Raw genomic sequence first — 23,208 nt, 5'->3', positions numbered from 1 at the left:
CATAGCAAGTTAGAGCCATCCACTGTGCATCTACCCCACTCCAAAATTTCTCACACTGAAGAGGTGGTGAGCCTTCTTGCCAAGGATAATCTTTCTAACTGTTCTCTGGGTCTTTTCCTTGAGGCACCCCTCAAATCTACTTTTAAATCTCTAGATTTGCCTGTTCTGAACATTTCATATAAATGGAGTCATACAGGGGCTCCTGGGGGGCTCAGTCGTTAAGCGTCTGCCTTCGGCTCGGGTCGTGGTCCCAGGGTCCTGGGATCGAGCCCCGCATCGGGCTCCCTGCTCAGCGGGGAGCCTGCTTCTCTCTCTCCCACTCCCCCTGCTTGTGCTCTCTGGCGCTCTCTCTCTCTGTCAAATAAATAAATAAAATCTTTTTAAAAATGAAATAAAATAAATGGAGCCATACACTAGGTGGCCTTTGGGGTCTGGTTCTTGAACTTAACATGCTATTTTCAAGGTTCATCCATGTCATAGCGTGTGTCAGTACTTCATTCCTTTTTTTACAGCTGAATAAGATCCCACTGTGTGGATATACCATATGTTGTTTATCCCTTCATCTGTTGATGGATACTTGAGTTATTTCCACTTTTTGGCTATTCTGCATGCATTCATGTACAAGTTTTTGTGTGGAGAGCAAAGGCTGTGTTCAGTTCTCCTGGGTATATACTTAGGAGCGAAATTGCTGGGTCAGGTGGTAACTCTATGTTTATCATTCTGAGGAAATGCCAGAGTTTTCCCCAAGTGCCTCACTGTTCCACATTCCCACAAGCAATGTGGGAGGAACTCTCCTACAATTTCTCCACTTGTTCGCCAACTCTTATTGCCCATCTTTTTTTTTTTTTAAGATTTATTTATTGGGGCGCCTGGGTGGCTCAGTCGTTAAGCGTCTGCCTTTGGCTCAGGGCATGATCCCAGGGTCCTGGAATCGAGCCCCACATCGGGCTCCCTGCTCCGTGGGAAGCCTGCTTCTCCCTCTGCCACTCCCCCTGCTTGTGTTCCCTCTCTCGCTGTGTCTCTCTCTGTCAAATAAATAAATAAAATCTGTTGTAAAAAAAGATTTATTTATTTGTTTATTTATTTATTTATTTATTTGAGAGAGAGAGCTCAAGCAGGGTGAGGGGCAGAGGAAGAAGCAGAGTCCCCGCTGAGCAGGGAGCCCGATGTGGGGCTCGATCCCAGGACCCTGAAATCAAGACCTGAGCCGGAGACAGAAGCTTAACCAACTGACTGAGCCACCCAGGCACCCCTTATTGCCCATCTTTTATCATGGCCACCCTAGCCCTCTCCCCATTTTTGCATATTTACTTTATTCCTATCCATTGGCTCCTGTTCTGTCTATAAGTATGCTTAGATCATCGTTAAGTTAAATAAGCATTTTCTGGACCCTGCCACTCCTCCAGCATTGTTGACCACACTTCTCTAATATTTCCTCCCTTGGCTTCTGTGACACCATTTCTCCACATTCTCCTACTTCCTCCTTGGCTCATTTTTCTCCCTTCCCACACAATGTAAGCATTCCTCACTCTGTCCTCTGCCACCCTCTCTCCTGGCAATCTCATCCATTCTCACAACTTCAGCTATGGTCAGCTCAACACAATAATTAACATAATCTCTTTCGTTTAAATGCTGCTTTACTGTTTACACAGCATTTTTCATGTATGTATTGCTTAATGTTTACAACAATTCTGCAAGTGAGTAGAGAGGGCATTTACTAATATAACCCCCATTTCATAGATAAGAAATCGGAAGATCAGAGGACTTTCTAGCTCAAGGTCCCATAAATGGAAAGTGTCAGAACTAGCATTAGGACCCAGGATCATCTGAATCCGAGTGACTAAGTGTTCTCACCACTGCCTTCATGAAGCCTGCCCTGACCACCCCACGTGGGCATAGACTTTCCTTCCCTCCATGTCTACGTACTTGTTTCATAGAGTGCATCATTCTGTTTTGAGTTGACTGTATGCACCTCTTATTAAAATGTGTGCTCCTTGAGGGCAAGAACCATATTCTATTTCTCTTTCAACCTCCAAAACTTGTAGAATAGTGAGTGCTGAGCTTATAGAAGGTAACCAATAATGTCTGTGGAATTGAACTGATCTTCAGCTGCCAACTTGTTCCAGGAACTTATCTAATGATCAGCTCAATCTCCTTCCCCTTGAAATGGCTGATTTCATGGCACCAGATTTTCCTATATGCTCTAGCATATCTCAAAACTCTTCAGAAAGACAGAGGTCAGGTTATCAGTTAACTAGATAATACACTCTAAACCTTTCTTACTTTAAGTAGGGATTATTAAGGCCAAAAACAATGCATTTGAATTTTTCCAGTTTTCCATTTTATTTGGTAATACTGATCAGAACTGAGTCCCCTTGCCTCACTGTTTGAATGGGGAATATAGGGGCAGAAAACATCTCATCCATTACAAGGTCATAACCCTTATTTGGCTAAAACCCCGGATGAAATTTTGTTCAGCTTGGAGCGAGAATCTAAGAATGGTGCAAATAGTTTCTGCCCCAGAGATCTTTTTCCTAAGAGTGTTCAACATGCTGTAATAGCTTTCCTAAACCCTAACTCTGCAAACTCAACTAACTAGAGGAGAATACACTTACCTGGGGTGGGCATTAGCTATTGTAGAAAACTCATTGTCCCACATGGGTCTCCCAAAGGAGGTTTTCTGTTTCAGACCTGTCAGGATGTCAGTGGCCTTGTCAAAGTTTAATGCAGCGTGACCGGCCTGGATTCAAAGAAATAAAAGTTAGAAAAAGCAGGTCCTGACAGCTGTCTCTTCCTTCAGCCACTTTTAAACTTGGGGGTGGGGGTGAGGGCAGGTAAGAAATCATTATTTCCAATCAGCACGCACGACCTTGTCTGACAATGATCTTGCATCTAACATGGGAATTAGTGTTTCAATCAATTGTTTGAACTCACTATGTTGCTGTCCCATCCGGTGAGGAAGAGACGGTAGTTTAGAAAATCCACTTTGCCTAATTCCTCCATCTCACGTTCCAGAGAAGCCAACAGGTCATTGAACCAGGCAAAGGCACCTGTCTCCCTGCAGATCCAGTAGAAATAGATCTGGAACCAGCAAGAGAGAACACAGCCTTATTCAAGTGCCTTTAAGATGTCCATTGTGGTGACATGACTATTATATCTACTCTATATTTGTTGGTCAAGTCTACAGGTGACCTGAAAAATCAGTTGTACAGAGCAGCATGAACGTCCAGAGTTCTCACAACTTCCCTTAAGGAAAAAGACTTCCAACGTCATCTATGGTTCAAGGTGATTTTAAACTCCAAATTGAAAATGAAGACCCTGTTCCTATGATGAATCTTACAGAAATGGATACCTTGGCAGAGAGAAGAGATCACTCACTCTCATAGCTCCAGGGATCAGTTGTGAAGAGCTTAAGCCATGAAAGCAGTGGACCTGTCAGTCCCAGACCAGATGAAAAGAAGTATGAGGGAGTTACCGTTTGTGTTTTAAGGTTGTGATCTTCACGCTGAAATTTGTACCAGATGGATTTTAAGATGGAAGCAAAGGGGGTGACCCCAATTCCTGCTCCAACCAACACAGCCACTTCATATTGGAAGACATCTTCACTGACAGTGCCAAAGGGACCATCCACCTCAATCCTGGCAGCAGACAGAAGACAATGGGCAAGTAAAGTCTCACCTCCAGCCCCAACCTCAAACATCCCTCCCAGGACATAGCAGTTCCCATGGTTCGTGCAGTGCCTGTTTATCTTCATCATATTCGATTGCACCAGACTTAAGGTTCAACAAGGAATCGCTTTCTCTTTTCTGCCTGTCTGCCTCTGCTCTGGGTCTCGGCTGCTCTCAAGGACCCACCTGGGAATTGGTGACTGCTGCTGCTCAAAAGCCCTGATGAGATTTTCTGTCCAGTCCCCCGCCGCTCTGATATGAATAGAGAAGAAGTCTTCCTCTGGAGCAGAGGTCAGAGTAAAGGGATGCCACTCCAAATAAGAGATGGAGGGACAATTAACAAAAATATACTGTCCCACTTCCATGCTGAAGCCACGCTTGTTCATCTGCAATTCCAGAACTTTGGATGGGTGCATGACAACCTGCGAATGAAGCACAGAGGCCAAAGGAGGCAAACTCAAATGGTGATAAGGGGCAGGCAGATGAACTAAATCAGTAAAGCGGGAGGGCTGGCGATGGTGGTGAACTGCGAGCAGAAGTCCTTTCGAAAGGGGGCACCAGTGACTTTGCCCAGATGGTGGGTGCACTATGGAACCGCAACTCAGCGTTATCGGGTTGCCTGATTCTTCAGTAGAAGATAGAAGGGCCATTTTTCTTTTACTGTGAAAGCCTCCCTCTGGATGTTTAAATGTCAGCAACCAATTCAACTTTCCAAGCAATCAGTGTGCGGGCCAACCGAAGGATGTCTGTGGACTGGCCCAGGCCACCTGTTTGCAGCCTCTGACGAAGACCCATGCTGATGATTTCTGCCAAAACTTTTCCCCATAGTTCTGTCCAGCACTGGGGGAACTAAAGTATGTTGCCTCCAGCTCTTTTTTATTCCTTTCAGAGTGACAACATCACAATCTATTCCTATAATCAGGAAGAAAAGAACTCTTATGACAGCTAGAAGAAAGTGCATATTCTTTTTTAAAAAATATTTTTTAAGATTTATTTATTTATTTTAGTGGCGTAGGGGAGAGGGAGAGAGAGTCCTCAAGCAGACTTGGCCCTGAGTGTGGAGCCCGATGTAGGTCTCCATCCCACAACCCTGAGATCAGGACCTGAGCCAAAACCAGAAGTCGAATTTTTTTTTTTTTTTTAAGATTTTATCTATTTATTTGACAGAGAGAGACACAGCGAGAGAGGGAACACAAGCAGGGGGAGTGGGAGAGGGAGAAGCAGGCCTCCCGCGGAGCAGGGAGCCCGATGCGGGGCTCGATCCCAGGACCCTGGGATCATGACCTGAGCCGAAGGCAGACGCTTAACGACTGAGCCACCCAGGCGCCCCCAGAAGTCGAACTCTTAACCGACTTCATCACCCATGTGCCCCAAGTGCATATTCTTTTTTTTTTTAAAGATTGTATTTATTTATTTGAGAGAGAGACAGACAGATAGTGACAGAGATAGCGAGAGAGAGCACAAGCCAGGAGGAGAGGGAGAAGCAGGCTCCCCGCTGAGCAGGGAGCCCAACATGGGGCTCGATCTCAGGACCCTGGGATCATGACCTGAGCCAAAGGCAGACGCTTAACCAACTGAGACACCCAGGTGCCCGGAAGTGCATATTCTTTTTTAAAGTTTTTTTTTTTTTTTTTAAAGTAATCTCTACACCCCATGTGGAACTTGAACTCATGGCCCCAACATCAAGAGTCACACATTCCGGGGCGCCTGGGTGGCTCAGTCGTTAAGCGTCTGCCTTCGGCTCAGGTCATGATCCCAGGGTCCTGGGATCGAGCCCCGCATCGGGCTCCCAGCTCCGCGGGAGGCCTGCTTCTCCCTCTCCCGCTCCCCCTGCTTGTGTTTCCTCTCTCGCTGTGTCTCTCTCTGTCAAATAAATAAAATCTTAAAAAAAAAAAAAAAAAAGAGTCACACATTCCTCCCACTGAGTCAGCCAGGATCCCTGGAAAGTGCATATTCTTTACCTTGGTAATCACGACCTTCTGCTGCGAGCGGTAAAATCGGAGAATCCGTTCAAAGATATAAAGAACCCCTGGTGCAAGGATCCACTTGCAAGACTGCACAGAGAAACAAGAGTGAGGTTACATATTAATCTCCTGTTGAAGATTTATATGTGTAGCAGTTCATTTCTTCATTCAATAATATTTATCAAGTTCTCTGATGTGTATCATTATTAAGCCACTAATTTCGCCAGATCTCACAGACGGAAATGGAAAGGAATAAATTATAATGGTTTTGTTTGCTAATCTGTTACTCATAAAGCAGATCATTTCCTGAAGTTTTACAAGTCTCACTAGGAAGCAAAGAAAAACACAAAAATAAAATATGTGGTAATTATACATATAATGTATATTATATATATTCTTAAATTATATATACATTTTAATTTTAAGACTCCAAGACAGTCTTCCAGTACAATTTGTCCAAACTGAAAAACCAAGAGAGAAGCAGATGATTAAAAGCAAAACTAACAGGGCGCCTGGGTGGCTCAGTTGGTTGAGCGACTGCCTTCGGCTCAGGTCATGATCCTGGAGTCCCGGGATCGAGTCCCGCATCGGACTCCCTGCTCGGCGGGGGGTCTGCTCTTCCCTCTGACCCTCCCCCCTCTCATGTGCTTTCTCTCATTCTCTCTCTCTCAAATAAATAAATAAAAATCTTTAAAAAAAAAATAAAATAAAAGCAAAACTAACAAAGAAGAGAAAGCCCATGGCTGACACTATTTATCCATCACATCTTTTCTCAGGTGCTCAAAACACCTAACATAGTACTATACTTTTTATCTTCTCTACATTTTTTTTAAAAGCAGTCTTTCTATCCCTGAGATCCTCTCAAAGGTAGCAGGTTGCTCCAATATGCACAGGAGCTACTAAAAATGTATTTCCTAGCAATGCTAAGTCATGTCCTTTCTTGCAAAATTGCTTCAGCGTGAAACATCAGAACTGTGTGGAATGAGGTTTCTTATGCTGTTTCAGGCAAACAACTTCCTTGGGTATCTCCAGGGAGGAAAGGGGCAGAGATGTGGCAGGTGAACTTGAGAGTGGGTATTATACAATTTGATGCTACTCCTGATTTGGAAAAAAATTCTCCATGTCTTCAGAGAAAACACACAAAAAATATATTTAAGAAATGGCTAATAACAACGTGGCAAAAAAAATTTTGACCTCAGAAGTAATCAGAGAAATGAATATTAAACCAAAATAACACTCTAGCCTCTCAGATTGGAAAACAACATTAAACAATAATGCCCACCATTAACTGGGATGCAGGGAGATGGGCACATTCACATATGCAGTCAGTGGAGGGACAAATTAGTAGCATCTTCCCAGAGAGCAATTTGGTAATACATCCCAACAGCCTTAAAAGCATTCCTTCTATTTGACCCAGAAATTTCACTTCTAGGAAATGGAGCATAAAGATATAATTAAGGTGTGCACAAAGTATACGAGTATAGGAATGGCCCTATTATTTACTAAGAAAAAAATGACAAAAATGGTATACCACACAGATTTTTTTGCCAATACCCAAATGTGTTTTTTTAATTTTTATTTTTATTTCATTTTTTTGTATTGAGATATAATTGACATATAGCATTACATTAGTTTCAGGTATATACCATAATGATTCAATATTTGTATATATTGCAAAATGATCACAATAAGTATAGTTAATATCCGTCACCATACATCGTTGCAAAAATTTTTTTCTTGTGCTGAGAACTTTTAATATCTACTATCTTAGCAAATTTGAAATGTGCAATACAGTATTATTAACTACAGTTTCCATGCTGTACATGACATACCCATGACTTATTTATTTTATAACTGGAAGTTTGTACCTTTTGACCACCTTCACTCATTTTGCCCACTCCCCGAACCCCCTGCCTCTGGAAACCACCAATATGTTCTCCATATCTATGAGTTAGGTTCATTAAAGTAAGATTCTACATACAGTGAGATCATACAGTATTTGTCTTTTTCCATCTGACTTATTTCACTTTGCATAATGCCCTCAGGTCATTAAAAATGATCACATTAAAAAATTGACAAAAATGGTATACCATAGAGCTTTTTAAAAACAAATGTTTCAGTGAAGCCACAGAAAGAGAAATTAAGAAAGCAACACCATTTACTATTACACCAAAAATAATAAAATAACTAAGAATAAAATTAACCAAAGAGGTGAAAGACTGTACTCTGAAAACCGTAAAGCGTTGATGAAAGAAATTGAAGATGACACAAAGAAATGGAAAGATATTCCATGCTCATGGATTGGAAGACAAATACTGTTAAAATGTGTGTATGACCCATAGAAATCTGCAGATTTAATGCAATCCTTATCAAAATACCAACAGCATTTTTCACAGAACTAGAACAATCCTAAAATTTATGTGGAACCACAGAAGACCCCAAATAGTCAAAGCAATCTGGAAAAAGAAAACAAAACTGGAGGTATCACAATTCCAGTCTTCAATTCCAGATTTATGTTAGAAAGCTGTAGTATTCAGGGCACCTGGGTAGCTCAGTTGGTTAAGCGACTGCCTTCGGCTCAGGTCATGATCCTGGAGTCCTGGGATCGAGTCCCGCATCGGGCTCCCTGCTCAGCAGGGAGTCTGCTTCTCCCTCTGACCCTCCCCCCTCTCATGCTCACTCTATCTCATTCTCTCTCTCAAAATAAATAAATAAAATCTTAAAAAAAAAAAGCTGTAGTATTCAAAACAGTATAAAAAATATAAATAAATAAATAAATAAATAAATAAATAAAACAGTATGATACTGGCACAAAAATAGACACATAGATCAATGGAATAGAATTTTAAAACCCAGAAATGAACCCACAACTGTATCATCAATTAATCTTCAACAAAGTAGGAAAGAATATCCAATGGGAAAAAGACCGTCTCTCTGACAAATGGTGTTGGGAAAACTGGACAACAACATGCGAAAGAATGAAACTGGACCACTTTCTTATACCATCCACAGAAATAAACTCAAAAATGGATAAAAGACCTAAATGAAACCATACAAATCCTAGAATAGACCATAGGCAGTAATTTCTCTGACTTCGGCTATAGCAACATTTCTCTAGATATGTCTTCTGAGGTAAGGGAAATAAAAGTAAAAATAAACTATTAGGACTACATCAAAATAAAAAGCTTCTGCACAGCAAAGGAAACAATCATCAAAACTAAAAGGCAGCCTCCAGAATGGGAGAAGGTATTTGCTAATGACATGTCTGATGAAGGGTTAGTTTCCGAAGTATATTAAGAACTCATCAAACTCAACACCCAAAAACCAAATAATGCAGTTAAAAAATGGGCAGAAGACAGAATAGACATTTTTCCAAAGAAGACACATAGATGGCCAATAGACACATGAAAAGTTGCTCAACATCACTCATCATCAGAGAAATGCAAATCAAAACTACAATGAGACATCACCTTAGACCAGTTAGAATGGCTAAAATTAACAACGCAGGAAACAATAGATGTTGGCAAGAATGCAGAGAAAAGGGATGGATCCCTCTTGCACTGTTGGTGGTAATGCAAACTGGTGCAGCCACTCTGGAAAACAGTATGGAGGTTCCTCAAAAAGTTAAAAATAGAACTACCTTATGATCCAGCAATTGCACTAGGTATTTACCCAAAGGATACAGAAATACTAATTCAAAGGGATACATGCACCCCGATGTTTATAACAGCACCATCCACAATAGCCAAATTATGGAAAGAGCCCAAATGTCCATCGACTGATGAATGGATAAAGAAGAAGTGGTATATATATATATATAGGAATATTAGTCAGCCATAAAAAAGAATGAAATCTTGCCATTTGCAACAACATGGAGCTAGAGAGCATTATGCTAAGCGAAATAAGTCAGTCACAGAAAGACAAATACCATATGAGTTCACTCACATGTACAATTTAAGAACAAAGCAAATGAGCATAGCAAAAAGAAGAGAGAGAGAGGCAAACCAAGAAACACACTCTTAACTCTAAGAACAAACTGATGGTTACCAGAGGGGAGGTGGGTGAGGGGATGGGTGAAATGGACATGGGGATCAAGGAGTGCACTTGTGATGAGCACCAGGTGTTGTATGGAAGTGTTGAATCACTAAATTGTACATTTGAAACTAATATTACACTGTACATTAAATAACTAGAATTTAAATAAAAACTTAAAAATTTATATAGAACACATTTCAATATATATTTATTCAAATTTATTTTATTTTATTTTCTGACTTCAAGGTCTTTTTAAATCTTATTGAGGGAATTTTTTGCTAATCCTCCGGTATTAGAAAAAAATTTACCAGATGGTCTTAGGATGCTTTTATGATTTCTTTCCTTTCTTTAACACTTAAATCCTTGATCCATGCATTCCTGATTCATATTTTAGTGTAAAATGTGGAATCAAGATTCAGCTTTTCTTCCTGGATGGATAACCTATTGTTCTAAAAAATTGTTGAATGATATATATTTTTCTCAACTGATTTGAAATGCCAACTTTAGGGGATTTTTAAAAGATATTATTCCCATTTTTGATGAGGATCAAGATAGTGCTCTTAATTCTGCAACTGATTTAAAGATTTTAATCACCCCCAGAGCACTCTGAGACACCACAAGTTTACCTTTCCCTTCCATTTATTCCTCCATCTAACATATGTTATGAGCATGTAAAGGTAAACCATGATATCCACAATAATTATCCCAAGGCACACCTTGAGTTCCCTGGAACCCAGTTTCTTGGTTGTCCGCTATTTAATAATAATTTCCAAGCATGTTCTTATAACACCAAAGAAAACTGACTTCGAGAATGCTTTAAAAAAAAAGAAATTGAACTTATAGAAACAGAGACTAGGAAGGTGGGTAACCAGGGTCTGGGATGGGAGGTGGGGAAGTGATGGAAAAATGCTGGTCAAAGGGTATGTGACTTCAGTCATAAGATGAATAAGCTCTGGGGATCTAATGTAAAGCATGGTGACTGCAGTTGATAATACTGTATAGCATACTTGAAATTTGCTCAAAGAGTAGATCTTAAGCATTCTCACCACACACACAAAATGGTAACTGTGAGGTGATGGATGTGTTAATTAATCTTATTATGGTGATCATTTCACAAAGTATGCATGTGTCACTCACCACATTGTATGCTTCAAATATATACAATTTTATTTGTCAATTGTACTTCAATAAAGCTGGGGGGAAAAGAATGCATTTCTTCCCCCCAAGAAAATTGACTGGATTTCAGTGGTTAAGAGCGCAGTCTTTGGAATCTGAAAAGCCTGGGCTTGAATTTCAGTTCCACTAGTTACTTACTGTGAGAGCCTGACAGTTGAATTTCTTTGAATCCTAGTCCTATTGTCTCACAATGGAGACCAAAAAATACCTACCTCATCGATTATTGCTATGTATAAATGAGATAATCCATATTACACAGCAAACCTGTCCCATGGTAAACACTATTAATAATGTGAGGTATCATTATTACTTTTAGATAGGGTCTCACAACATGCAATAACCATTAGTCCTTCCTCTTCAGGATCCCCTGCTAATGGTAATTCCCTGGCCTGTTGCCAGGAATAATGGAGTTCCTTGATGGAAGGAGCCTTGTGAATATATCCTCCATTGGACTCAGCACAGCACTGAACTAGTAACAGGAACAATAATAAGAGTAATAATAACAACAGTAGCAATAACAGCTCCTAAGTAGAGTCTATCCTTGTCTCTGGGGTTCTTACCTCAGCGGGGAGCCCTTCAAATCGGGGATGCTTGCAGTGGGAGTCATGATCATCCCAGTGCTTGAAAGATTCTGCACACCTGTGAGGATGACTCTCATTCAGGCTCTCTTCTGTTTGACCCCGGACAATTCCACTGAGACAGACAAAGAAGGACAGTTGGAGGCAAAGAATTATGCAAGGTCAGGGGCTGGGGCATGAGAATGAGGGTTCGAGGACCTTACCCAATGCCGTGAATCCCTAAACCAATGAAGTAGATGATAAAAATATGGTGTGTGTACCAGAAGACCTCAAAATAACTCCTCCGGATGAACTCCATAGCTGAAGTCACCATGAGAACCAGAGCTATTGTGATGATCACTCCGGTGAGACCAGCAATGCTGGTAAATGTCAGATACTCCACTGTCTACGAAAGGAGAAATTTCAGCCTGACACAGTGGGTGCCAGACACACCATGCCCTTCCATACTCGTGACCAGATCGCCGACGCTTTGCCATTGAGTCAACTCACCATGTTTGGGGACTGGATAGGATTTAGCCACGAACCTTCCCCTTTCTCTTGATGAGATAGGGTGGAGAGAATGGAGGCAAGGGATCCATCTGTGTCCTGTCGGCTTCTGCTGTAGTGTTCAAAGTTGAACAGGTGTGCAATGATGTGAATAGCTAAATGGAAAGACGATGGGGCACGTATTGCACTGAGCACTGGGTGTTATACAAAAACAATGAATCATGGATCACTATATCAAAAACTAATGATGTAATGTATGGTGACTAACATAACATAATAAGATTAAATTAAAAAAATAAAAATAAATAAAATATAGTTATATCAACAACAACAAAAAAAGAAAGACGACGGGGAATTGAAAGGTGTCTCAGAAACCTCACTGCAGGCATGCCCCACTAGCAAAGGAGAATCCTGTGGATAGTGTCTAGCAGAATGCTCAGTCCATGGAAGGTGCCTGATAAATCTTGATTGCAGAGAGAACCAAGATTTTTTGTATTCTCATTCTGTTCCCAAATGAATCGAATATAAGTTCCATGAAAATAGGCCTACAGGGGTGCCCGGGTGGCTCAGTCAGTTAAGGGTCTGCCTTCGGCTCAGGTCCTGGGATCAAGCCCCGCATCGGGCTCCTTGCTCAGCCTGCTCCCCCTGCTTGCGCTCTCTCACTCTCTGTCAAATAAATAAATAAAATCTTTAAAAAAAAAAAAAGAAAGAAAGAAAGAAAATAGGCCTACAACAGTGCCTGGCACATAGTGCCAGGTGTTCAATAAATACTTTTTGAATATCTAAACGCAGAGGTCAATGAAACTATATTCTGAATGCTCATGAGCTTGCAGTTTTGTGGTTTGCCTCAGTTACCTGTGTGTAGGCAGATCATATATGCTACCAGCTTGTGGAAGGTGAGGTTGTGATCCAGTTGCTTTCTCAGGGTGCACCTGCAGAACTACAAATGGAATGTGATCAAGGTCCGGTGTCTCCGGGCAGTTGATAAAATTCAGCAACCCATAACCAGCATGTCTTAAACAAAGCATACCAATACCCACCCCCACACCAATACTTGCCTACCCCCTTGGCTACCAAAGGAGATCCCTGGCTTCCATTCCTAGGGGTTTGAAGATATTGGGCTGTCCCACTGAAGAGTTCAGGGTCTCTTGTCTTTAATGTGAAAGTTGACCTAGGAGTGGTTGGAACTCACTGAGCAGGTGCCCCTCAGGAAGGACAGCAGATTTCGACACACAGGAAGCAAGATCAGCATGCTGTTAAAATTCAGGCAGCGAGCAGAGGCTCGGGCCCAGGCCAATGCCGACTAGAGCAGAGGAGAGAAGAGACCATCAGCTGCTTCATCGCATCATCTAGGAGGTGAGCACAGCCCAGTCCACTTGTCTGAGACCTGGAAAAGGGCAGGGCAACATCTTCCTCACCCCTTTCTCAGTAGCCAGCACACTAGGTCCAGGCTCTCTGCAAAATGACAGAACATTTGCTGAACTTACCAGTGAATTGAGAAATTCTCATGACAAGTGGCTTGGAAATATTTGACTACACATCTAACAATACGAAAGAGAACAGGATTCAATAATTTCACATTAACAGATACATTCTATCGCTGTAATACTTTGCAACGAGTATTTTCGCCTAATCCACTCAATTATTGGGGCACCTGGGTGGCTCAGTTGGTTAAGCGTCTGCCTTCGGCTCAGGTCATGATCTCAGGGTCCTGGGATCGAGCCCCTATGTCGGGCTCCCTGCTCAGCGGGGAGCCTGCTTCTCCCTCTGCCTCTGCCCCTCCCCCTGCTCATGCTCCCTCTCGCTCTCTCTCTCACAAACAAATAAATAAAATCTTTAAAAAATATACTCAATTATTATTTTATTGTCATTTGTAAAACAATCTTGAAGATTGTATGTTTTTATTTGCATTTTAAATAAAGCTTATATATTTAAAGTATAATTACAGACAGTGACTTTCTCTTTCCTGTATTTTCTAACGTTGCAATTATAAGCAGATATAATTATAAGCAATATTACAAATATTGCATTGTAATAACCATGCAAACAAAAAAATTTAACCATTTATATTTAAGACGCCTTTAATGATTGAATACAGCTTAGGCAAAACTAGTGAACCCCTCAGAGCAAACATTTTAAACTCAGGCAAAGATTTGAGAAAGGAGAGCTTCTGAGAACAGAATTTCAAACTGATTTCCTTGGGTGGTCAGGCAGCATACACCAAGATCAGTCTGATCCAGCAGTAGAAGTTGCCAGAAAAGGAGACTGGCCAGCCTCACATGTGTGCCCATCAGCGACTCGCCGAAAGGAAGAATATGGGTTAGAGTTAACGATTTCTCCTTTTTTTTTCTAACTCTTTTTTTCTCTCTTTTTTTTTTTCTCCCTAAATTTTTCTAATAATCTTTTCAGCACAAAAACTCTTTTTCATGTGACACCTAAACCCAGGGCAATGTGACATCAAGCCAAGTCAAGATCCACCTAACATCCGTAATGGCTTCCCGCGTTTGGCAGCGCAGGGAACAGGAGCCGCCCTACTGTTTTCCATTGCTGGCTCTTCCATATGATCTGTGTTTTCTCCCTCCGCTGAGTCACACTCCGACTGTTTTTCAGAGAGACATCCTGTTCCATTTCTGAGTAAATTTTCTCTGCGCATCTCAAAGAGCCTGCCTTTCCACATTGGAAAGCAAATAAGCAATTGGAATTGCTTATTTGAGACACAGAGGTTTCTTAAAGCTAAAATTGGCAAGTGAGTGGAAAACATAGGACTACACTTTCATAGTTCCATATTCTGGAGGGGCTATCTGTATGGGATCAATTCTTTTTAGAGGGAATCTTTTCTCCCCCCATTGCAGCACACCGAAATATCCCAATTTACGTGCACTTTTTGATATCAACACCACCTGATGTTCAAATTCAACTGCTGCTATCATTAATGTCTCACTGACTATGGATTTAAACTGCTTATTCTGTTACTTATTCGCTCTGCTTCATAGTGAATCAAATAACTCTGTATTTTCTTAGAGGAAGCACAAATTCAAGAAATAACTACAGAATGATTAAATAAATTATGGCACATCAATGCCATGGACGGTTAGGTTCTTAAAAGGATGAGAGCTATATGCAGGGGAGTAGGAGTGGTAAACGTTTAAGAACCAGCTTTCAGGGGAAGAGGGGAGATTGGTTTCCAGCCTTTGCCAATTTACATGATGTCAATACCCCCGCCGTGGCAGATTTCAAGATACCAATTTGATGTCATTGAACACCATTGAATATAGGGCTGGGAAGAGATGCACATAAGTGGCTATTGCAAGCTGATATGAGCTAGTTCCAGCACATCACTAGTTACGTACTCACATGGAAAGCTATCTGAAATACATTAAGTGTAAGAAGCAATTTCCAGCCAATATCTACGATGTGATCCCTTTTTTGGTGAAAACAAAACAAAACTCAAAAAAAACCCCAAACAAAACAAAACAATGGCAAAAAAACCTCTTTGCTACTTTATGTGTTTATCCAAATTCATAGAATGGTGCATACACCAGAAAAAAAGAGCGAATTTTACTGTATACAGGAAATTAAAAAGTGAGTAAGAATGGTACCTACCTCAAAAACAAAACCTATATGTCGATGCATTCATGAGCTTAATTAAGTCAGTGCATCTACACAAACACACACACAGACTATTAACAGTGGTTATCTCTGGGGAATGGATGGGAGGGCAATTTTCACATTTTTACTTATACACTTCTGTATCATTTGCTATCACGGAAAGTAGCAGTATTTATCATTAAGTGTTTTTAAAAAACGAAGTGAATGAAATGTCCACAGGATATCAGCATGATTCATTTTTCTGCTGCTGACATTTTGGTCATAAAGCAATTAAGCTCTTAATAACAAGTCACATTTATTGCATCATTCTCTTACTAAAAAGCTATTTTTAAAATAAATTAACACTTCCTTTGGAGTTTAGAGTTTCCAAAGGAGGATCAAGGACCAACATTTAAAATGGAAAACAGCAGGGTGAAATAAGCCATGAACAGAACATTCAAATTGGTTGTGATCTCAACATGGATCCTTTGATTATAGAGAGAAAAGAAGGATTTTTTTAAAAGGACAAGCTGTCTTTAAACATGTACATCGGATGGGTCTTTGTGGAAAGCCAATGATCTCATCAAGATGAAAGTGATTTAACCAAATCCTTTCCCTGCTACTGAAAAACTCACTAGAGTTAGCAGTTAGATTTGCTTTTCTAATCAGATAGTGGCCAGACTGATGAGCCTGTGAGAGAATCATTCTCACCTCCATGCTTCTAACTCTGGTCACCTAAACATTGACGTACCCTATCCGGCCCCCACCCTCCCTCTTCTGTTCTTTACCTACTGCTTCTACAGCCTTCTCTGTCCTGTTATTCTCACCCGACCCCTGCCTTTCTTCAGGCCTTGAGTTCTGCTGCGCCCCTCACCCCACAGACCCTCTAAGTATCCCTCTTATTTGATGGAGAGGTGTTTTTCTGTGAGATCAGTCCACAGCGGTGGCTTTCAAGTTGTTTGTTTACTTGTTATAAACCAAACTCTTTCTGGAAATCATAAGCAGGAGTCCATAAGACTGATAAAGGCTGAGGGGCACCTGGGTGGCTCAGTCGGTTAAGTGTCTGCTTTCAGCTCAGGTCATGATCTCAGGGTCTTGGAATCGAGTCCCATGTCAGGCTCCCTGCAGGGAGCCTGCTTCTCCCTCTGCTCCTCCGTCCCACTCGTGCGCACTCTCTCTCTCTCTCACAAAAATAAATAAATAAAATCTTTAAAAAAGACAGGTAAAGGCTGCTTTGGTTGAAGTAGGGGCAGGGGCAGGAGTGCTACCCAGTTAGCTTTCCCCTCACACCCTATAGGAGTCCTTGAGTCATTTGAAAATGACTGCTTAATAGTTTTCTTTACTGTGTGTTTTTATCATTGGGTCTGGGGAGTGTGCCCTAGATAGGGCTGTCAGATTTAGTGAACAAAAATACCAGATGCCCAGATAAATTTGAACTTCAGATTTTAAAAAGTGAGTAATTTTTTTTAGCATACCTATGTCCCATGCAATATTCAAAATATACCAAAAAAATGATTTTTCTGGAATTCAAATTTAAGCGGGGTTGGGGGGGGTCTCTTGGGTGGCTCAGTCATTTAAGCATCTGTCTTCAGCTCAGGTCATGATCCTGGGGTCCCAGGATCAAGCCTCCCCACCCCCCTCGTGCTCCCTCCTCCCTGGGCTTCTCTCTCTCCCTCTGCTCCTCACCCAGCTCATTCTCTCTCTCACTCACTCTCTCTCTCAAATAAATAAACAAAATCTCTAAAAAAAATTCAACTGGGTATCCTGTTTTTTTTTCTGGGAACCCTAACCCTAGAGGAAATCAGGGCATTGGGTCTCAAAGGAACCAAAGTCACAAACAACAACAACAACATCAACAACAAACAGAGATTCTCCATATCACAACTGTGATACTCACCCCCAGGATTTCTCTTGTGTAGTAGTACTTATCGGCTTTCTCATATGACAGGAAGGCATGCACAAAGAGGAAAACGTTCAGCCCCAACCAAGTAGCCTGGAGGAAATAAAAAACAAGTACCTCCGAAACAAATAATACAATATATGTTAAAAAAAAAAAAGAAGAAGAAGATAGCAGGAGGGGAAGAATGAAGGGGGGAAAATCGGAGGGGGAGACGAACCATGAGAGACTATGGGCTCTGAGAAACAAACTGAGGGTTTTGGGTGGGGGATGGGTTAGCCCGGTGATGGGTATTAAAGAGGGCACGTTCTGCATGGAGCACTGGGTGTTATACGCAAACAATGAATCATGGAACACTACATCAAAAACTAATGATGTAATGTATGGTGATTAACATAACAATAAAAAAATTTAAAAAAAAACAAGCAAAGACTCAAGTAAAATTTGGGTATGGGAAGGAATAGGTAAGGGATAGGAAATAGTGTCACCATTTTGGCGATTTTGTGTTTACCTGTTTTCATTTTAAATGAGTACAATCCCTCTAGTATCTAACTTACTTTCAGAGAGAGTTAGCACTTCAAGACATGCATTCATTAGACCAGGGTCAACAAATCAAGGCCCATGGGCCAAATCTAGCTCACCGTTTATTTTGTACAGCCTACAAATTAAGAATGGTTTTTACTTTTTTGTTTGTTTTCACATGTTATTTTTTTAAGATTTTATTTATTTATTAGACACACAGAGAGCACAAGCAGGGGGAGCAGGGGGCAGAGGGAGAGAGAGAAGCAGGCTCCCCAACAAACAGGGAGACCAATGTGGGACTCGATCCCAGGACCCTGGGATCATGACCCAAGCTGAAGGCAGATGTCTAACCAACTGAGCCACCCAGGCACCCCTGTTTTCACACGTTTAAGTGGTTGGAAAAATTAAAAGAAGAATAATATTTCATGACGTGACAATTATATGAAATTCTAATCTCAGTGTCCATAAATAAAGTGGTATTGGAACTTAGCCATGCCTACTTATTCTTATCTTGTTTATGGCTGCTTCCATAATTCGATGGAGGCAGTGAGTAGCTGTGACAGAGACCATAGGGTCTGCAAAGCCTAAAATATGTACTACCTAGCCCTTTACAGAAAACATTTGCCAACTTCTGGACTGGTAGCATTCGAACTATTGCAACCAAAAGATGGCAATAAGTGAATAAATGGATTTCTAAAGAAACAAAGAATAAATTTAACATCTATAACAATACCCATTTGAAAAGGACTAAACCATTCCAGATGGGCCTGCCTCTTTAATTACTCCCTGACACACATTTTCCTGTTTTCAGATTGTGAGTCTCTTTTCAAATTAACCTGTCATTGTCCTGGACTCATTTGAGCTCTTAAGACTGCTTTTGTCTATCCCAGGCTCTGTCTCTGTGGGCAAAGGGGGAACTTGGAACCCACTGCCGCATTGCCTTGGAGACCAACCAATGCAGCTCTAGCCCAAGCTTTGAGGTGCTCGTTTGTAACGGAGCAGGACTCTAGGGCACTGGGATGCCCTTAATATATATTGTTGGCCCCAGGATGGATCAGAACCATCTCAGCCCCACAAGTAGAGAGCCTTTAGCTTAGGACATGGCCCATTCAGATTCCCTAGATATGGACCACTCACATACCTCCAGCAGCATAGCATAGTTATTTCAAGTGATATTGGAGTCAAACTCCTTGGGTTCAACTTCTAGCCTCACCACTTTCTAACTCTGTAATCTTAGACAACATGTGATTTAACTTCTCTAAGCCTTGGAGTCTTCTATAAAGTGAAGAGAATAATGCTATCTACCCTCACAGCAATACTGTGAGGCTTACATGAAATAACACATGCGGAGTGATTAATACAATGGTTGGTACATTATAGGTACATAGTAGGAGCAATTTGGGTTATTACCAGGCTTCCCTAGTCCATTTCTTCCTGCATCCTTTGCTCAGACACCATTTCTGGACTTGAGTGTCTTTCAGAGATTCTTTGATCCTAACAGAAAAAGAGAGGTGAGAACCACAGATACCTCAAGAGTTCAGAAGACAGAGAAGTTTCTTTAGAGAGAGCAGAACTATTTTAGGATCCAAGAGTTCTTTGTCTCTGCATCAGACCATCACCAACTGTGGGCCAGGTGAATAGAGTGACATCTGGGAGTAAGGAATTCCATTTCCCACCCTCACTATCATTTCCTACATTATGGGTGGAAAGTGAAGTAGAAGACCTGGCAAGAGGAGGAGTAAGAATGTTTTCTGAATAATTTATTTTTTATTTTAAAAAAATAGTGCCTGGTGATGCAGTCGGTTAAGGGCTGACTCTTGGTTTTGGCTCAGGTCGCGATTTCGGAGTCATGAGATCAAGCCATGAGACCAGCTTCCTGCTCAGCTTGGAGTCTGCTAGAGTTTCTCTCTCTCTCTCTCCCTCTCCCTCTGCCCTGCCTCCCTGCATGCTCTCTCGCACAAATAAATAAATAAGTCCTTTTAAAAAAAAACAGTGCGGGGCGCGTGGGTGGCTCAGTCGGTTGAGCCTCTGCCTTCGGCTCAGGTCATGATCCCAGAGTCCTGGGATCGAGCCCCAGGTCAGGCTTTTTGCTCTGCGGGGAGTCCGCTTCTCCCTCTCCCTCTGTCCCTCCACTTCCCCCGGCTCATGCTCTCTCTCTTTCTTTCTCTCTCTCTCTCAAATAAATAAAATCTTAAAAAAAAAAAAAAAACAGTGTATAAGAGTATATGTCAGAGATAGCAAGAAGTCTGAGCCTGCCAGCAGGATTGGTAGGGGGTGGAAATTCAAAGCTACATAGTTAAATGTGAGTCACCATAATGGGTGATGAACTGTCTGAGCAAAAACTAAGAGAGGGATACAAAATGCAGAGGATTTTAGAAGTAGAAGCAGGCTTATATTTGTATCTAATCTAGTTATTTAATTTATCTCACACACACACACGCAGGTGACGTGAAGTCCAGAGAAAATAAATAATCTGATCAAGATCCCTCAATTAACAGCAGAAGTGAAACTCATTCCCAGGTTCCCTGTCTCCTAAACTAGTGCAAAAGAAATTAAATATACAGCATTGAGCGTGGAAAATATAAAGCATAGGGTAACCTGCCAAAATAAGCACTTGGCCTTTTGTTAAATGCAAAACAAACAACCCTCCAGGGAAGTTTGATTGCTCCTCACGCCTTTTTCCCTCGAGCACCTGGGTCGTCCTAGGGGACTGAAAGGAAAAAGTGGAAGAAAAGAGATGACCCCAGAAGGGGTGATGACATGAAGATCTAGGAATGTGAGAAAGGACAAAGGGAGTTCCAAGCTCTGGGGTGGCCCAGAAATGGAAGAAAGAGTGGGGATGGGTGTGTGTGTGTGTGTGTGTGTGTGTGTGAGGAGAAGGGGGTTGTGCATACGTGGTGTGCACAGTAAACAATTTCTGGCCTGAACACTGGGAAGTTGGGTTTGAGTGATGGCTCTGCATCCATTCACTGTGTGACAAATGGGTCTTATTTTCCCTTGTAAAAAATAAAGGCGCTGGTTTGTAGCTGCACTAGGCAATGCCATTAGCCACGACCCACCTGCGATCACTGGGAATGTGGCTAGTCCTAATTTAGATATGCTGTAAGTGCAAAATACATATCAGGTTTCAAAAACTTAGTAAAAATAAAAGACATTAAATGATCTCATTATTGGGACGCCTGGGTGGCTCAGTTGGTTAAGCGACTGCCTTCGGCTCAGGTCATGATCCTGGAGTCCAGGGATCGAGTCCCGCATCGGGCTCCCTGCTCGGCGGGGAGTCTGCTTCGCCCTCTGACCCTCCTCCCTCTCATGCTCTCTGTCTCTCATTCTCTCTCTCAAATAAATAAATAAAATCTAAAAAAAAAAATGATCTCATTATTATTTTCTTTTGTCTTTTTTTAAATATTTTTTTGACTGGAAAATTTATTGGAAACTCTATGTCAAGCATAATTTATTGTATATTGGCTAATTGAACATAAAAAAAGACTAAAATTACTTAAAACAAATTAAAAACATCTATAAAAGGTCAGGACATTCAGTATTTTAAGATAAAACTAATTAGGAAAATTGGGGCACCTGGGTGGCTCAGTCGGTTAAGCGTCTGCCTTCGGCTCAGGTCATGATCCCAGGGTCCTGGGATCGAGTCCCAAGTCGGGCTCCCTGCTCATTGGGGTTGCCTGCTTCTCCCACTCCCTTTGCTGCTCCCCCTGCTTGTGCTCTCTCTCTCTCTGTCAAATAAATAAATAAAATCTTTAAAAAAAACTAATTAGGAAAGCTGTAGTATCATGGTTAAGAAAATAATAATTATGGGAAGCTATACATTTTTAAATTATAGAAAACATTAAAAATTAAATATCTAACAAAATATATCTTGCCGTTGCTCTGGGGGAGGAGATGGGGACAAATATTTTGTATTTTATTTACATATATTTATTAAAAGATTTCCCATATGACATTGCAAATTAGTCCCATTTCCCTTGTATTTTGCTATAATACGTGAATTCACACAAAGGAGTTGGAACACATAAAATTACAAATATGGTAGAAAAGTAAACCACATCACACCCAAATACACAGTGAATTACAGCAAAGTGCATAAGCCAAACATGTAAGGCATATTAGTTTTAGAAAAAGAGCACTGCCCACCCTCATCTTGTTAATATTTTCAATATTGATTACATGTTGAAAGGATAACATTTTTTAAAGATTTTTTATTTATTTGTTTGTCAGAGAGAGAGAGAGCGCACAAGCAGGGGGAGCAGCAGGCAGAGGGAGAGGGAGAAGCAGGCTCCCCACTGAGCAAGGAGCCCGATGTGGGGCTCCATCCCAGGACCCCGGGATCATGACCTGAGCCGTAGGCAGATGCTTAACAGACTGAGCCATCCAGGCGCCCCAAAAGGATAACATTACTGATATATTGGGTTAGACTAAAAAAATTACTAGACATTAATATCACTTATTTCTTCTTACCTTTTTCAATGTAAGTACTAGAAAAATTTTTAATTACATATGTAGCTCACATTACATTTCTAAAATGGACAGCACTGGGCCATGATCTCCAGGAGTATTTCTATCTCAGACATTCGATGATTTTATGAAATCTTGCCTTTGGTGGTACAGAAAGGATGAAGAGAAATGAAGGCTGCATGGCAGTAGTTAGAAGTGAGATGGAAGAGAAAAAAGATGGAAAAGGAAACATTGAAATTCCAAATACTTGTGGTTTATATCATTTGTCTCTTTACCAACCAATTTCTGGAGTTGGATTTTTTTCCTCTTTTCTAAAATGGTGAAATACATCATACACAGAAGATTTTATAAAACACGTGTAATCTTAGAGTTGGGCTTTTTAACTGATAACTGGCCTCAATGGGCCCAATCTTGGCATGGAATAGTTCCATTTCAAATAACTTTAGAAATATTAACAAACAGGGTGTCTGGGTGGCTCAGTCGGTTAAGCATCTGCCTTCAGCACAGGTCATGACCCCGGAGTCCCAGGATGGAGCCCCGCATCCGGCTCCCCGCTCAGCAGGGAGTTTCCTTCTCCCTCTACCCTGCACCCCACTGGTGCTCTCTCGCTGTCAAATAAATAAATAAAATCTTTTAAAAAAGAAATATTAACAAACATAATCTGTCCTTACTCTGTTAGGAGTAATTAATAGATAGTGAAACATTACTTACCAGAAACAAAACTGAGAACCAGTGGTTAACCACCCAGTTGCCCATTGCCAAAAGGTGGTTTGGAGTCTCTCTAGGCAGCAGGGAAGATTCAGCAACCTGGATTCTGGAGAGGTTCT

General features: G+C 41.2%; 1 protein-coding gene across 1 annotated transcript in view; it reads right to left on the bottom strand.

The window, feature by feature from the left end:
* Positions 1-23,208, bottom strand: part of NOX1 (NADPH oxidase 1) — a 26,861-nt gene extending 3,653 nt beyond the window's left edge. Inside the window, exons 1-12 of the mRNA XM_006743912.3 lie at positions 23,093-23,208; positions 17,393-17,488; positions 13,100-13,210; positions 12,763-12,847; positions 11,911-12,062; positions 11,625-11,806; positions 11,404-11,536; positions 5,630-5,722; positions 3,855-4,090; positions 3,476-3,638; positions 2,935-3,081; positions 2,616-2,740 (exon numbers count right to left, since the gene is read on the bottom strand). Coding sequence (XP_006743975.1) covers positions 2,616-2,740; positions 2,935-3,081; positions 3,476-3,638; positions 3,855-4,090; positions 5,630-5,722; positions 11,404-11,536; positions 11,625-11,806; positions 11,911-12,062; positions 12,763-12,847; positions 13,100-13,210; positions 17,393-17,488; positions 23,093-23,137 — 1,568 coding nt within the window. The 5' untranslated portion in view covers positions 23,138-23,208. The remainder of the gene's footprint in view (positions 1-2,615; positions 2,741-2,934; positions 3,082-3,475; positions 3,639-3,854; positions 4,091-5,629; positions 5,723-11,403; positions 11,537-11,624; positions 11,807-11,910; positions 12,063-12,762; positions 12,848-13,099; positions 13,211-17,392; positions 17,489-23,092) is intronic.

Source organism: Leptonychotes weddellii, chromosome X (assembly GCF_054177405.1).
Source record: "Leptonychotes weddellii isolate Sample4059 chromosome X, ASM5417740v2, whole genome shotgun sequence".
In the NCBI taxonomy this organism is placed as follows: Eukaryota; Metazoa; Chordata; class Mammalia; order Carnivora; family Phocidae; genus Leptonychotes; species Leptonychotes weddellii.
The sequence above is the reverse complement of the archived record's forward strand: the minus strand, read 5'-3'. Positions and strand labels throughout refer to the sequence as shown.